General features: G+C 32.5%; 2 protein-coding genes across 3 annotated transcripts in view; both read left to right on the top strand.

Moving 5' to 3' along the window:
* LOC146735860 (C-type lection lectoxin-Enh3-like) overlaps positions 1-15,210 on the top strand; it is a 355,515-nt gene that overhangs the window by 156,321 nt on the left and 183,984 nt on the right. The gene's annotated exons all lie outside the window — the stretch shown is intronic.
* Positions 1-15,210, top strand: part of LOC100367863 (transient receptor potential cation channel subfamily A member 1 homolog) — a 43,338-nt gene that overhangs the window by 11,038 nt on the left and 17,090 nt on the right. The window contains exons 3-12 of one of the 2 annotated variants that reach the window (XM_085505619.1): positions 3,431-3,599; positions 3,941-4,044; positions 5,413-5,445; positions 9,768-9,956; positions 10,088-10,306; positions 11,747-11,840; positions 12,339-12,534; positions 12,654-12,837; positions 13,475-13,582; positions 13,988-14,076. In XM_085505619.1, coding sequence (XP_085361745.1) covers positions 3,431-3,599; positions 3,941-4,044; positions 5,413-5,445; positions 9,768-9,956; positions 10,088-10,306; positions 11,747-11,840; positions 12,339-12,534; positions 12,654-12,837; positions 13,475-13,582; positions 13,988-14,076 — 1,385 coding nt within the window. The remainder of the gene's footprint in view (positions 1-3,430; positions 3,600-3,940; positions 4,045-5,412; positions 5,446-9,767; positions 9,957-10,087; positions 10,307-11,746; positions 11,841-12,338; positions 12,535-12,653; positions 12,838-13,474; positions 13,583-13,987; positions 14,077-15,210) is intronic. The other variant, XM_085505620.1, reaches the window with a different exon arrangement.

The raw sequence follows: 15,210 nt of genomic DNA on the forward strand, positions 1-15,210 counted from the left end.
TAACCAAGTTTAATATGCAATGTTTTATTTCACTGGGTCTTGGATCAGAGGTCATGTGACTGTTATGAAAATTTATTTTGTCACAATTAATTTTAAACAAGACAAACTTTTTAAGCATGATTATGTTTTAAATATTAACTGAAAACATAAATTACCATGATGTTTAATGGAAATATTAAAATTGAATTATATGTCAATATGGGTCTAGAATGAAATCGCTTAAAATCCATGAATAAATTATATAAAAGATTATCCACCTATCCCTCCACTTTTTCCCATTGCTCGTTTTCTTGCCCAGCAAGACATCATGGGTATTTTTGTTTACCTACTTGTGTGGTACATTCTTCTGAACCTATTGTTGTTGGTTCTGGTGTTGTGTAAAATGACTCGGCATAATTTTCAGGGTTGATCTAGCTTAGGCATGCATGAAGACACATATATAAAACTTACAGTCAGATTGGCACCTGCTAAAGTGACTAAAAATTAATATTTGCACACACACCCAGGGATAAATAATAAAAAAATTTAATTGTTTCATTGTCAGGGTGTCAAGATAATTATTTGATTCATTTCTTATATGTTTTAATCTCACGTCATAGTTTGACATAAATATTGATCTTGCACAACTCTGGTTGCTTAGCATTGTTTAGTTATATCCAGAACCAGACTTTATCTTAACTTCACATGGTTACTTAATGGAGACATTTATAATAAACCATGAACATTACTATTTATACACTTTTAATTGTAATTTGAGGCATTTATGTATTTATACTTCATTCATCCTTTTCCCATATTGTACATATAGGATTGAATATTATCTCTTTTTTAAAATTCTGTTCATAATTAATAAAATAATAATATACAAACCTGTCAAATAGGGAATCACTCCTACGATGTCACTTCCTATGATGTCACTTCTTATATCACTTTCCTGTCTGCAGTTTGTAAGGTCACAGGTCAGAGGTCACTTTGTGGGTGGGTATAAGATAATAATCAGTCACAGTCAAGTTAAGCACAGTGGTCAAGAGCAGTGTAGCATTCAGTTGATGAGATTTTTAAAATACTGAACAACGAATTGTTACCAAAAATGAACAAGTCTGGTGTGATGCCTATGGATTTTGTTTTGGTGCCAGAGAAAGCTAAAAATACAGTTCATCCATTAGATGAAAGCTATGAGGGACAGTTCAACGAAATCAACTTTGCTGTCATCAAACGGTTGTTGTTTCAGGTGATTTTAAAGTTAATTTTTCATTGTGGGTGGTATATTGATTGCCTGTTTAATTGAAACCTATCAGAAATACCTTCCACAGGGCCCCTTTACAATCATTCTATCATATTTACCATAAATGGGTGCAAGTCAAAACATTTCATACATGCCCTGATTTCAGTCTGGTATTGTAACTGAAAAGAAATGAAAGCTCTGTTCAATGGCATATTAATTTAATTTTCAATTTGTATATGTTTCTCTTATTATTACAACTATTTTCAAACTGTATATTTAGTATAGTATAGTGTTGTGTTAATAAAATTATTATTATTATTTAGTTTATTATAATCTATACGTATTATGGAAATAGAAATGTATAATATTTGAGCCAAATATTTTGAACTTTTGTTGTTTCATTCACATGTACTGGAGTTGTAATGATGGCAAAATTTAGTTCACACTAACTTTTGAGTAAAATAAAATTTTAAAGTTGTATCGATCGAAAACCTGACATATTTCACTATTTATCAATGTATTCAATCATTGAATCCAGTGCACAATTCATCAATTTTGTAACATTGTTAAATGCTGAAAATCCGATCACAAACTAATTTATGAAAATCCGATCACAAACTAATTTATGAAAATCCTCACTAAATATGACTACTGGCATTATATGTTGTTATATGATACTTTAATTTGAATATTGCCAAGCGTTCAAACAAAGTGTTGCTAAGACTACAACTTTAAATATGGTCATGTGATTGTAACACAACATAGTTATAGTTGTTATCAGATTGACCTTCCTACTTAACTTTTATATTCTGAAGATCATAATCACTGTGTTTAATTTGAAAATATTTATATTGCTGACTGAATGGTATGTGATGTGTCATCTGTTGTGAACAAGGCACATGTATCTTCAATAGAAGTGTATCAGCCAATACCGGTAATAGATACAGTAGTCAATGCTTGTTTCAAGTTCCAAATTTCCAAATAAATGTAATAAATGTTGTATTCCTTGATGTCCAAGTTTTCAAACATGTTTATAGCAGCTTTACTGCATATATTACATTAGTCAATATTATGAGGTTGATATATTCAAGCAGAAATTTACAAAATATTGGGATATAGCGAGTAAAATAAACTACATTAATAAGTTTGACAGTGTAGTAGAAATTTAACTATAGCTATATTGGAATGTATCACACTCTCCTTATATGGAAGTTCTGTTTCCTAATAAGGTAGATTGCAAAGACTGTTAAAGAGCTACAATTATCTCACTGTGTCCTGTTATATATATGACTCGTATTGACGTAAATAACGTGACGACTGTTAGTACTTTAACATTTTGCCAGATAATTAGAAATATATGTTTCAGGTCATTATCAATATTTTTGAACATTAAAAAGAAGCATTTGTAAATTAAACCACATTTATGGTGAATCTCATGGTGATGTTGTACTTGACAAGTGTAACATGATATTGCATTAATATTGACTGACTGGTTTTTAATTTCACTATTTTCATTGATAATTCCAAATTAAACCAAATTCATTTTGTCTTATTTGTCTTTTTGCTTATTACCGTGTTATATCCTGAATTCTGTATTTTATAACTGTATTTTTTTGGAATTATTGTTTGTATATTGTTGTGAATTTTGTTAGTGAGTGCATGTTTTCTTTATGTACGATAACCATTTTAATTCCTACTGAGGAGTTTTAAGCCTTCTCTAATAAATTAAAAGTAAAAATTAAGTAAAGTAAATCCATGTGAATAACAATAGAGAACACATTGTTACCCTACCATGTTTATAAACTCGGTGAAATTGCTTGAAATATCAAAATAGTGAAATGTCAGTAAAAATAAATGGTTTTTATAGTATGTACCATCCAAAAATTAATAATAACTTCTAACTACTTGCAGAATTTGTTTTGAATTTTCATACATTGAAATTTCTGCTGCCTCTTCTTATCTTTTTTGTCTTATTTGCTAATAGCAATTGTCTGTGTGCAAACCAGTCACCCAAATCTAACTTAATACTACATGTTTTGGAAGGCAGGGCAGACTTTACTCAAATTATACTGTTCGGCTTTGGAAATTGAACACACAACCTCGCTAATACAAGACAGACATGCTAACCATGTAACCATCATCCAAGCATTTTGCAGAATTACAAAAAGTGTAATTAATATTTTTTTTACTTTGTTTTATTTATAGGGTGCTCGAGATGGTAACATAGATCTGATGAAACGCCTTGTGGCAAACATTACCACCAATAAAAAGAAGAGAATTAATTTACTTGACGATGACAAGATGACTCCATTGCACTATGCTGCAAGATACAATAACTATCACATTGTTACATTACTTGTAGAACATGGAGCAGGTAAATCACAGACGTTATTTGCATATTACCCAGGATGCATTATTCAAAATGGCATTCTATAAGTCACTTGATATGGGATGGTGATATGGAAAGTTAGATGTACATGTATAATTAATTAAGTTAATTGAGTGTTGATGAACTAAATGTAAAAGTAAGAGTCAAACTAGTAACCATTTTAATTGTGGGTAAAAACTTTGGGAAATATTTTTAAAGTAACATTGAATTATTAAAATGATATTTCATCCTTCAAATGTTCCTATTTTATTAAGTGGTTACAGTTTACCATGTACTGTAATAATATTTGTGATTATTTAACTGCATTCATATACTTATTTTTTTAGATGTACGTAGTATTGGAGAGGATGGCGCCACACCCCTGCATCTGGCAGCACGTTACAAAAGATCCAGGCTACAGGCAATGAAAACAGAACTAGAATTGGCAAAGGTATTTCTGTCATATTAGTAAATATTTTATTCAGAATTTGAAGTCTTGAGCATTATATTGTATGCCATTAGTGTTATTTGTTGTGTTTTGTGTTGTCCTCTCATTTGATCTATAATTTGCATGTACTACTAACTTTGTTTGTGTGTTTGTTGTTTAGTTCTACTGACGTTATAATATTTAACATTCGTACTAATAACTAAAAAAAAAATATGAAAAAAAAGACAATTTCTTCAATCACTATAATTTTGAATTACTGGTTGTTCAATTAGTTTATATAAGAGATACTATTTATCAAAACAAACTTTTTTTGGCTTGTACATTTATGCATCAAAGGTGTAGCTGATACAGTGTATTATTTTCTATCTTCTCAAAACAAATTTAAAACGTTTAAAATGGTAGTTGTCAAAAACTCTCAATTCCTAGGATTGTGACCTGATGTTAATTTTTTACAATCTGTAAAATATTTCCACCTTCCTTCTTCATCTATCGCAAGATGACTACAAAAATAACAATTCAGTTACAAACATGCACACATTATGCAAATTGTAAATGTATATGTCCATTATGTTAAATGCACGAAGTAATTTAATTTGTAACAAAATATATAGCTTTTATAAATGCATGTTGACTGGGTTTATGTGCATGAAAGATGGGTCACCTTGGTAGCCGCGGCACAGCACATCTAAACACTGTCAATTTTCATGTTAAATGTTTTGTATAGGATTTGGATGTGTTATGATGATAGCATTTTAAAATATGAAAAATACCATAGTTTAACACAAGTGATATCATTAAGGCATGAATGCCGCTACATACACGTAGGACTGCTTTTCAATAAATTGCAATTTGCGTAATTGTTTCTGCTTTCACTACAGTACAATTGCATGTTAGCATACATTTCTAGTGCGTTTGGAATATTCAAATCTAAATTTGATTCAGTATTATTTTATTATTTCTTCATTTTAATTCTGTAATGTGAATTGCAATGTTTGAAAAGTACAATAATTAATAAAAGGAAATATCGATCCAATATAGCAAATTTATATTTAGTTAATAAGACATTCAATGTTTTATAAAAGTGACATCTTTTATATACTAGATATCCCACACAAACTTGACAATTGCCATCTGTTGTCATTTCACACAACTGAAAATTTGTTTGTTTTTTCGCTTCAGTTGTAGTAATATCCTGTATTGTAAACCAAACGACTCATAGTTATTTTGTACATGTAAGAGAGAACCAGTGTTGCAGTGCTCATGCATGTGCATCATCATGGCATGCTGCTCAGAATATGTCATTGATACATACTTGCTTTGGGTGTACTTTGGATGATATTGTATTTTTTTGTGCATGTTTTAATCTTGCAGAGACAGAATTCTGAAGCGAAATCACCAGATGCGGTGGGTAACACACAATATTGCACTTTTACTTTACTTTACATGGTGAAAGTATCCATCAAGTAGTCTAAAATAAAAAAACTTCACATATTGTGTGAAATTGCTGCAAAGACAAAAAAACAAATTCATATATCTTTAATTAAAAATCTTTTTTGTCTCCACAGACGTGCTTATTTTAAAAAAACTCAATAAACTGAACACCTAAATGATTTTCTCTACCTGTATTAGTTAGGACATGTTTTGTGGTAATACTTCCATTACTTCCATGTAGAATCTCTATGTAAAGTAGATAGTCACTAAATAAGCTGTGTAATTCATGCTGTACATGGGTATGTAAAGCAGTTTTATCATTTAGATGCCAGCCTTTATGTTAATTGATTTACTTTAGGCTCTGTTTGCTTTAATAGACTGCCACTATTGTCAGTACATTGTCTTTAACTACGTCTCACATGTACAGATCACATTCAGGTCTTGTGAGATTAAGCTGATATACTCCTGTTACAGACTAGCTGCTCTTCGGAAAGGTCAAAATGCGCAGACCTGATTAGTTTCTGGTTGAAATTCATGTGTATTAATGACCTAATTTGCATATTTAGTCAATTTTTAACTTTACTACCAATATCTCAAACACTCATCAAATTCAATGAAATTTGGTACATAGATGCTCAGGGATAAACATACATACATGTTCATACATGTATACATGTTCAGTAAATACCTAATTTGCCTAAATTAACCAATTCAAGTATCATAATGACATGTTCTCAATCTCTGCCTTTAAATGTAATCTCAACAATGGTAGGCATTCCTAGGTGACAGTTGATAGTACAACATTCTAAAATTATTAAGTAATAATTTCTCAATTTTTCACAAAATTAGCTATGTTATAATTTACCCACAATCCTTTGCTTGAGAATCAAGTGATTGCTAATTTTTCAAACATTTATATAGCTGATAGAAAGTGGTGAATTTATACCTGTTTATAACATATAACCACATGTAGCTATGACTTATAATGAACAAGATGGTTGATTTGATGACACACCATCAAAAAATAGTATGAAGATTTTACATGTTTTGTTTTTTTAACAATCATAATATTATATTACTTATTAATTTATTTGAGAGTTAAAGCTGGTTGCTAGGATACCACCAATGGATGTGATTAACTACACCTTTAATTTGTAGTTTGTTTTCTAAATAAGGAATATATAAGGACTTTAATATGGACATGTGATATTTTTGTATAAATGTATATTTATAAACTAAAAGTTGGATTTCTGAGAAATACTTATTCGTGCTGTCATCGGTAACTGATAGGGATAGGGTGAAAGTTTACTATGATGCTGTATGTACAAACAGATAATGGTCACTCATTGTATGGAAGACTCTATGCATGTAAATAATAGACATTTCTAAAATACACATGCTTTTCTAAATCTGATACTTGCTTAAATAATACATGTACTTACTATTTAAGATAATTTTCTAATGGTGGTGGTGGTGGTGGCTGTGGTTGATTAATGTAATGCCTTATAACAATACATTGGGTATGTTAATTAACATGAAGCTTGCTGGGTACTTTCATTAATGCAGTGTATGCATGTACATTTCATTGAAAATATGATGAAGATATATTCTTTATATTTTGTAAACTACTATGAACTAAATTCATGAAAAAATCAATGTGACCCCTGCCTAGAATTCTCACCGTGTTCTATGCCTAGAATTCTCTCTGATCTCTGCCTAGAATTTTCACTGTGACTCCTGCATAGAATTCTCTCTGATCTCTGTCTAGAATTTTCACTGTGACCCCTGCCTAGAATTCTCACTGTGTCCTCTGCCTAGAATTCTCACCGTGTCCTCTGCCTAGAATTCTCACCGTGTCCTCTGCCTAGAATTCTCTCTGATCTCTGCCTAGAATTCTCTCTGATCTCTGCCTAGTATTTTCACTGTGACCCCTGCCTAGAATTCTCACTGTGACCCCTGCCTAGAATTCTCACTGTGACCCCTGCCTAGAATTCTCACTGTGACCCCTGCCTAGAATTTTCTCTATGAAATCTGACTAGAATTCTCACTGTGACAAAATTCTCCAATATTTTCACAAAATTTTGTGAGTGGTTATATATATATATATACTTTGCAAAGTAATTTGATCCAAAGAGTCTGTTGCCTTAATTTTTAATTTCTCTATTTCAACTAATGACTTTCTCTTTTGCTGCCAAATCTAATCACCTACAGCGTAATGGCCATTTATTTATTTTTCCTTCTAATGTGCTTAGTGTCTAAATTATTTTATGAATGTCACATTTTGGATCATTTGATTTGATCTCTTTCAAATTGCAGTTTGTTTTTAAAAACTACAAATTTGAGTTATTTTGATTTTTGCATTATAAATTGCATGCCATTCCAAAAATATAAGATTAGATGAAAGTTACAAGTTACCATAAGAATACGCCAAATATTTGTTCACAATAGTTGACCCTACAGTGTATAATAATGTTATGTGACAAAACCGTGTTGCTGAACAAAAATGTTATTTAGTTTCTTCAAAAATCATTAACACATTAAAGGTGATGTCATGATGGTCGTAATAATTTAAATAAATAGAATTATCAAAAATATATTGGAACCCAATATTTGTTTACCTAGGAAATACATGGGAAACCTCCAGCCAGGCTTCCCCCTTTGAATTTACACCCAACTACATTGTCTACACACAGAGAAAGAGTAAGTTGCATGGTTAAAAAAAATTATGATTTCTCTTCATGTTTTGACTACTTTGGCTTTTATTCATCAATAATAATCACTGATTGAATTGAATTGAGGGTTGAATGCTACTACTCACTAATAGTTTGTGTTTCTATACAAAGTTTGATACATACTTGTCACTGCTGACTCCTTAACTTACTGCGTATGATTTACTTGTACTACTTGCTGACTCCTTAACTTACTGCGTATGATTTACTTAATACAGCCTGCTAGAGTTGTTACATACTAGTAACACTTTTAGGGCATGTGATTAAATACTTGCACCTTGTCAATATTCTGGCATTCTTTGATGGATTCATCCCATGTGATGCCGGCACACCACTTTCATTTAAAGTGACATACACTTTACTATAAATTTAGTTATTTTTTCACGTAGTCTTATCACTGGTCAATGATCACCTATAGAAGTCACATAATGTAATACAAAAATACTAAACCTTATTACCTGTGTGGTCTTAATATTTTCTACTCTGTAACACTTGATTATAAATACAATTTATTACATGTATAATTAATATTCTGTTCTACTAATTTTAAATTATGTCTGTGTTGTCAAAACTGTCTGTCTGTCTGTCTGTCTAAAATCTAAGTTTTATGCACACATCTGTCATACCATGTTTGTTCTCAACTCGTAAATTATTTATTTATTATGTATTATCATATGTAAACAGGATCAAGGTATACAGTTTTTTGTAAAATTTTGTTTTAAAGTGGGAGAGTTGTCACCTGCGCATGTGTCAGATGGCCATAGCGTGTCATTGTTTACAAACAAGTGTCTATCCATGAGCCTTTGCATTTTTAGCGTGTGTTGTTATCGTCGCTTGGGACTCAATTCCTGTACGTGCACAGGTGAAGACCCTCTCACTTTATGTATAGAAAAATTGTTAGTGAGGAAATTTGTTGTTATTGATTCTGTAATCATTCTTAATTAGAAATGAACAGACTAACATCCAGATATGTTGACAATGTGTGTCTCTGAAACATATCTTTAAACAAGTTTTGTTTACGTCTGAACTTGTTTAGAACCTCTATGAATCAAAGTCATTAACAAAATTAAACATACATGTATGTATGTATGCACTGTATTTCTATTTTCAAACCTTGTTCTGTTTTCTTTGACATGTGACTCTCAATACCTATTGCATTGCTTCACATGTTCACATGTTTTTTTAATACTGTTGTGTGTGTTTATGAAAATAAGTGTCTGTGTGTCCACATCATTCAACTTTGCTGTTATCCTGAATATTCAACTACCATATAACAACTTTTGAATCAAATTCATGGATTGAGGCTACGCCTTCTTCCACCATTGAAACTGTATGAACAATTATGTTTTGAAAACTTTATATGGGAATTTATATGGTAGGTGCAAGACCCTCTGTGGTATAAATCTCATAATCTTTTGTTTTTAATTTATTCTACTTTATGTGTGGCAAGTTCACAATTTAAACATTTCATATCAATTGTGACATTTAATTGTGAATTACATTTCACAAAAGAATAATCACATACATGTAGTTTTGATTAACTAATGAACCTAATTTTAATTGCAGCCTAATGGTCCTGAATTTGATGGTCAAGGACAACCTCTTTCTGAAAGCATTATACATTATTTGGTGTCAAAAGGAGCCAATGTGAATGCACAGGACATGTATGGATTAGCACCATTACACTATTCTGCAATGAGAGGTAATGATGTGGCAGCCAGAGAATTACTAGATTGCAGAGGAATCAATATTGAGGTAAGATAATTACTGCTGGAGTTATTTACATCCAAAGATGAATGATTACTAGCACTGAGTGCTATAAATGGTCAAATCACATAAAATTAAACAAAATTATAATAACCTGTTTTTTTTGTTTAAATCTACAGGCTGTTGATAAACAGCAAATGACAGCATTACATTTGGCTTGTACCCATGGCAACACACAAGTTGCAAATATACTAATTGATGCCAAAGCTAACCTAAGGTGCACAGATGAAGAGAATGGGACTCCCCTGCATGCTGCTGCTATGGAAGGCCACTTAGGTATATGCAAATTGTTATTTAATGCTGCCTACCAGAAAGATGGATGGGTGACAATATCACAGGTTAGTATCCCATGATGCAGCATTCAAAATGACATACCGTATTTGTCTTCAGTTAAGCGCCACCTTCAATTAGGCGCCAGTGCCACAAAAACTCTGTATTTTACCTCAATTAAGCGCCAGACAAAGTTGAAATTTTGGCACGTAATGATCGTGAATTGGGCGCCGGCGGATCGACTACCGGTTACCGGTTCGTAGCGATGGACGCGATCGCGGAAGTCCCTCACTGTTACTGTACGAATGGCTTTTATGTAAAAAAAAATTGGTTTTGTTTCTAACAATTTTTAAGAAATCGGTCTATAATCTCTTGAAACATGTCTTTTTAGTCTACTGTAGAAAATATCAGCGTGGTTTTTAATTTCGCAGTAAGTCCATAAAAACGAAATTAAAACAATGCGAAAATGTTCTGTTTCAAATGCGCTGTTGTCACAGTAAACAGTGTTAAATTATTCTTTAAATGCTCAGTTTACTTTTCAAAAATAACTAATTTCTTGATTTGAAAAAAAAATCATGCTGTTTTTCCCACCAAAATCAAAGCCAAAATATCGCAAACATCGGCAAATCACTTCCGCATTGCGTTCATACATTATTTAAATGAGCTATGGTAATTTGATCACGTTGGCATCATCCAGCATTTTGATTGGTTAATTAACGACTTGACCTATCAGGTCAAAAAACGCGTTCCAGGTCAAGTCCTAGACAGGAAGCATGGCAGACATCGAATCGCGCCGAGCGTTTACATGCGACCAGAATCATTCGCTTACGATGAAATTAAGTTGAATTTTACTTGCATTTTATTTTTTGTACGTTATTATAACTACTACTGAGTAATAATCGTAACCGTGGAATGCAGCATGACCGGATTTTGCTACTGTGATCATTGACTACTAAGCGTTGAATTTGTGTTTGTTTTATTTTTCTGTTGATTGTACGGCAAACTGTGAATGTTTTCTAAAGAATGATAATTTTTGTATAACTTTCTAAACTGTCTGAAAATGGGTCATTTACTCAGTATTTAAAATAAAGGCTACAGTGACTAAGCGTCAGACTGTAATGTAAAATATTGTCAATAATCTATCACCAGAATGGAGCAAAAACAATGGCTTGTAACACAGTTACCGGTACTAGAACTTGAAGTGCTTGAAATAAGCGCCATTTGAAACAAAGTTGCTCAAATTTAACCACAAATAAGCGCCACCATGACATGAAAGTGTAACAAAGTGGCGCCTAATTGAAGACAAATACGGTACTTGATGTTATCTGCATGGGATTCTACATAATTTGACTTTTTCTATTGAATAATACTTGCATTAAATTGCAAAAATTGAGTCATGGTTTTGATGAATTAATCACTGTGAATCAAATTGTGGAACTTGCAGATGACATTTCTATTTATTTTTCACAAGTTCAATTGACGTTGACTATATACATTGTCAATTTCAGATGGTGACTGATACTGACATAGAAGATAACACAGCATTGCATTTAGCAGTTGATAATGGACATATTGATGTTGTGAAACTCTGCTTGGAAAAGAGTATGTATGACAGTAAAATTGATTGTGTAGCAAATTGGACACAAGTCTGAAATGAATCAACATTTGTTGAGTTTTATTTCAGAAGTTTAACTGTGACAATATGACAAACAGAATAGAAAGCGTGAACCTCCTCCACTAAAATGTTTTCATGTATCTTTACAATTTAATGAAAATATTTGAATTATTCTGCTCTGGCAATGAAGAATTTTTTTCTGAAATTACTGTTTCTGTGGCAACCAGATTCAGATTTTCCCCAAAACTAAATCGACTGTTCCTTGCCTCAAAGCAGTCCCTCCAAAAAATGTCATATATAAACAGACAAATAATGCCAAATAAAAAAAAACTAAAAACTAAAAAAAAAAATATTATGGATAGCTAGCTAATGGTATGGTTGAATGACAACCCATACCAATCACACACAGAAATAATAGGAAAAACAAAAACAAAAAATGTAAAAAAAATCATGATTTTAAATCATTATGACTTCTATACTTTCAGAATCAGATATCAACACGTGTAAGAAAAACTTCAGTACACCTTTACACTCGGCTGCTGCATCAGGTAACTTGGATATAGTGGAATTATTGTTACAACATAATGCACGTATTGATGCATTAGATGAGAACCAAGCCACTCCATTACACAAAGCATGTGCATTCAATAGATCACAAGTGGTGGAATTTCTACTTTCCAAGTAAGTATATTTCACAGTATGTTATACTTTGTTCTATTCTCTGAATTTTTGAATTACAATCATGTGATAATTTTGCGATGAGAACTACGAGTAATGTTGTCATTTCTCCCTGATTACAGACGTGCGAAAATCGAGAGACGAGATCAAGATAACTTCACTCCATTGCTGATTGCTTCATGTTATGGACATAGTGAGACTGTCAAGTGTTTGTTAGATGCAGGAGCTGACATCAGTAAATGTGATAAGAATGATAAATCAGCCATCTATTGGTGTGCTGAGGAAGGCAGACAGGATGCTTTAAATGTAAGATTTTCATCATAAGTTTGCTTTCATTGTTACATGGTGTGCTATTTGGAGTACATGCTAGCATTTGAGTATCCTCTTTAGCATCTATGGATTTAATATAATTTTATGGACATGACCCCTCCCCATTCATACGTGTATGGAATTAACGTCATTTCATTGTCATGACTACCCCAGCTGCCTATGTCTGTTTCCATCACTTTGCTATCGTAAAATTCACTCCAGAACATTTACTATACGATTTGCCTGCACATTGATTGGTCATATTTTTAATTAGAACATTATTTATTCACATCATTCAAACACCCTTATTTGCATATTAAGTTACCGAAAGTAAACAACATCTCAGTTGGCACCATCGCCAATATATTCTCACAGATCGAGAAGTTCTTGTCTGCATAAAATCTGTACTGTATTTCGCTTGAATATACCTCACAATGAGCGGAAAGTTTAACATTGGCAGGGTGTGAAAGTTTGTTTTTGTTTTGAATGTTTTGACAAATCAATGCTTCGCTGTTTGGTAGATGTTCATGACCGAGCCAACGACTACCATGCACCTTATTTAACTCTTTTAGTCAGAATACCTACACCGTTTGACGAATTCTATTTTATTGTTTTTCATTGTTTCTAATGTCAGGTGTTACTAGAGGATCCATTGGCTAAAAGTCTGCTGGAAGACTCAGATCGCTATGGCAACGTACCTTTACACATTGCGGCACAGAAAGGATTTGTAGGAATTGTTAAGGTAAAACACTGAGGCCATAAAGAATCATTACATTGCATTGTATACCTATGAAACAAATCTTAGACATGACATAACACTAGCCATACATGTTGGATAGTTGTTTCAGACTCATGATCAATACTGATAGGTCCCACTTTAACCTTAATCCTCTCAGCCCTTGTACTTTTACATTGACCTTACCACACAAGGGTTAAAGCTTAGTTTACCACATACTTAATGGGGAGATGAAGCCATTATTTGTGTATATGACTTTGGTTGGAACTTGATATAGTCGGTGCATGTCAATCACCTTCTCACCAACTAGAACCCAACCTAATCCAAGTGGCACAGAAATAAACATTCCCTTCTTATTTCCCTTCTTATATAGACTTATATATTACCATGTCATTCCTGTTATATTTTTAGATATTATTGGATGCTGGTGCAGTGATTGATTCTAAGAATGAAGAAGAACAAACACCACTGCATCTTGCTGCTAAGAATGGAAGAACAAGGTATCTGTTTTGCTTTATTAGAAGCCCATACAAACTTGTACTGTATACTGAATCATTAAAATATTACTTGTGCAACATTTTGTAATGAAATGTCCAGCTTACAGTCACCATAGGGACAAATTATTCCTGACTGCACAAAATAAAGTTCCAAATTTTGATAAAAAAAATAGTCAGAATAAATTCATTTTGATTATGGCAAACCATACTCTAGCACCAGCCTTAGCTGTCTTCCTAAAAAACAGCTATGGAACAAAACAGCAACAACTATCAGTGTATTAGGCTACATTTTGTGTTCATTCTATATTCTGTATTCACCATTGGCTGCAAATTGTCTTTATTGTTTTTGATTTGTTTTATTTTTTTAGAAAAGTTTTTATTTTTTGTTTTGTTTTTTTAGATTGTAGTTTTTTTTTAATTTCTTTCTGTAAGACCCTTTTTATCCTTTCCTAAGGATTTTATGCGTCTAATAAAAATTTTTTAAAATTGCTACTAAAAGAGCTACAGCAATGTATAATTTTACTACGTTCAGTCATACCAAAATACAATGTGAGAGCTTATGATCAAACTCGGTGAGTTGATCATTCGAGTTAGCCCTATTATAAGTGTCAGTAAAATCTGTCAATTGAGCCACGCTTGGAGAGTTTAACTACTTGGTAGTTTACACAGGCATTGTCGGATCAGAGAAGGCATGTTACAGAGAAAGCATGGGTGTGGCCAAAGCCACTATTAAGAGAGTATCAGTGAATCAGGAAGGCCAACTAGGTCCCTATGGTACGTCACGGCACCAGTAGGGAGGTGTGGTCAGAATTTGAGTGAGCTACTTCAATCCGGTTTGTTAACAATAAGGAATTGAAAAGTGAGGAGTCATGAAGTAACATGCAGAGATCAGATGACTTGAATGAGAACCAAGTTCCACCATTGTGCCAATTAAAGCTCTACCCTGAGGCAACAATGAATAAGGAATTATTGATTGCTGATAAAATTAAAACATTCCTCCGCATCCCATAAATGGTTTCCTATGAGACGCTACTCAATACAAATATGTTAACCTTTTTCATGTCCAAGAGTGAGTTATGTTAATTCATTTCCTGCTTTGAAGATTTTCTTGTGTCACTGATGGCCTGCCACTCTGCA

Source organism: Saccoglossus kowalevskii, chromosome 11 (genome assembly GCF_978046115.1).
Source record: "Saccoglossus kowalevskii chromosome 11, keSacKowa6.1, whole genome shotgun sequence".
Taxonomy (NCBI): domain Eukaryota; kingdom Metazoa; phylum Hemichordata; class Enteropneusta; family Harrimaniidae; genus Saccoglossus; species Saccoglossus kowalevskii.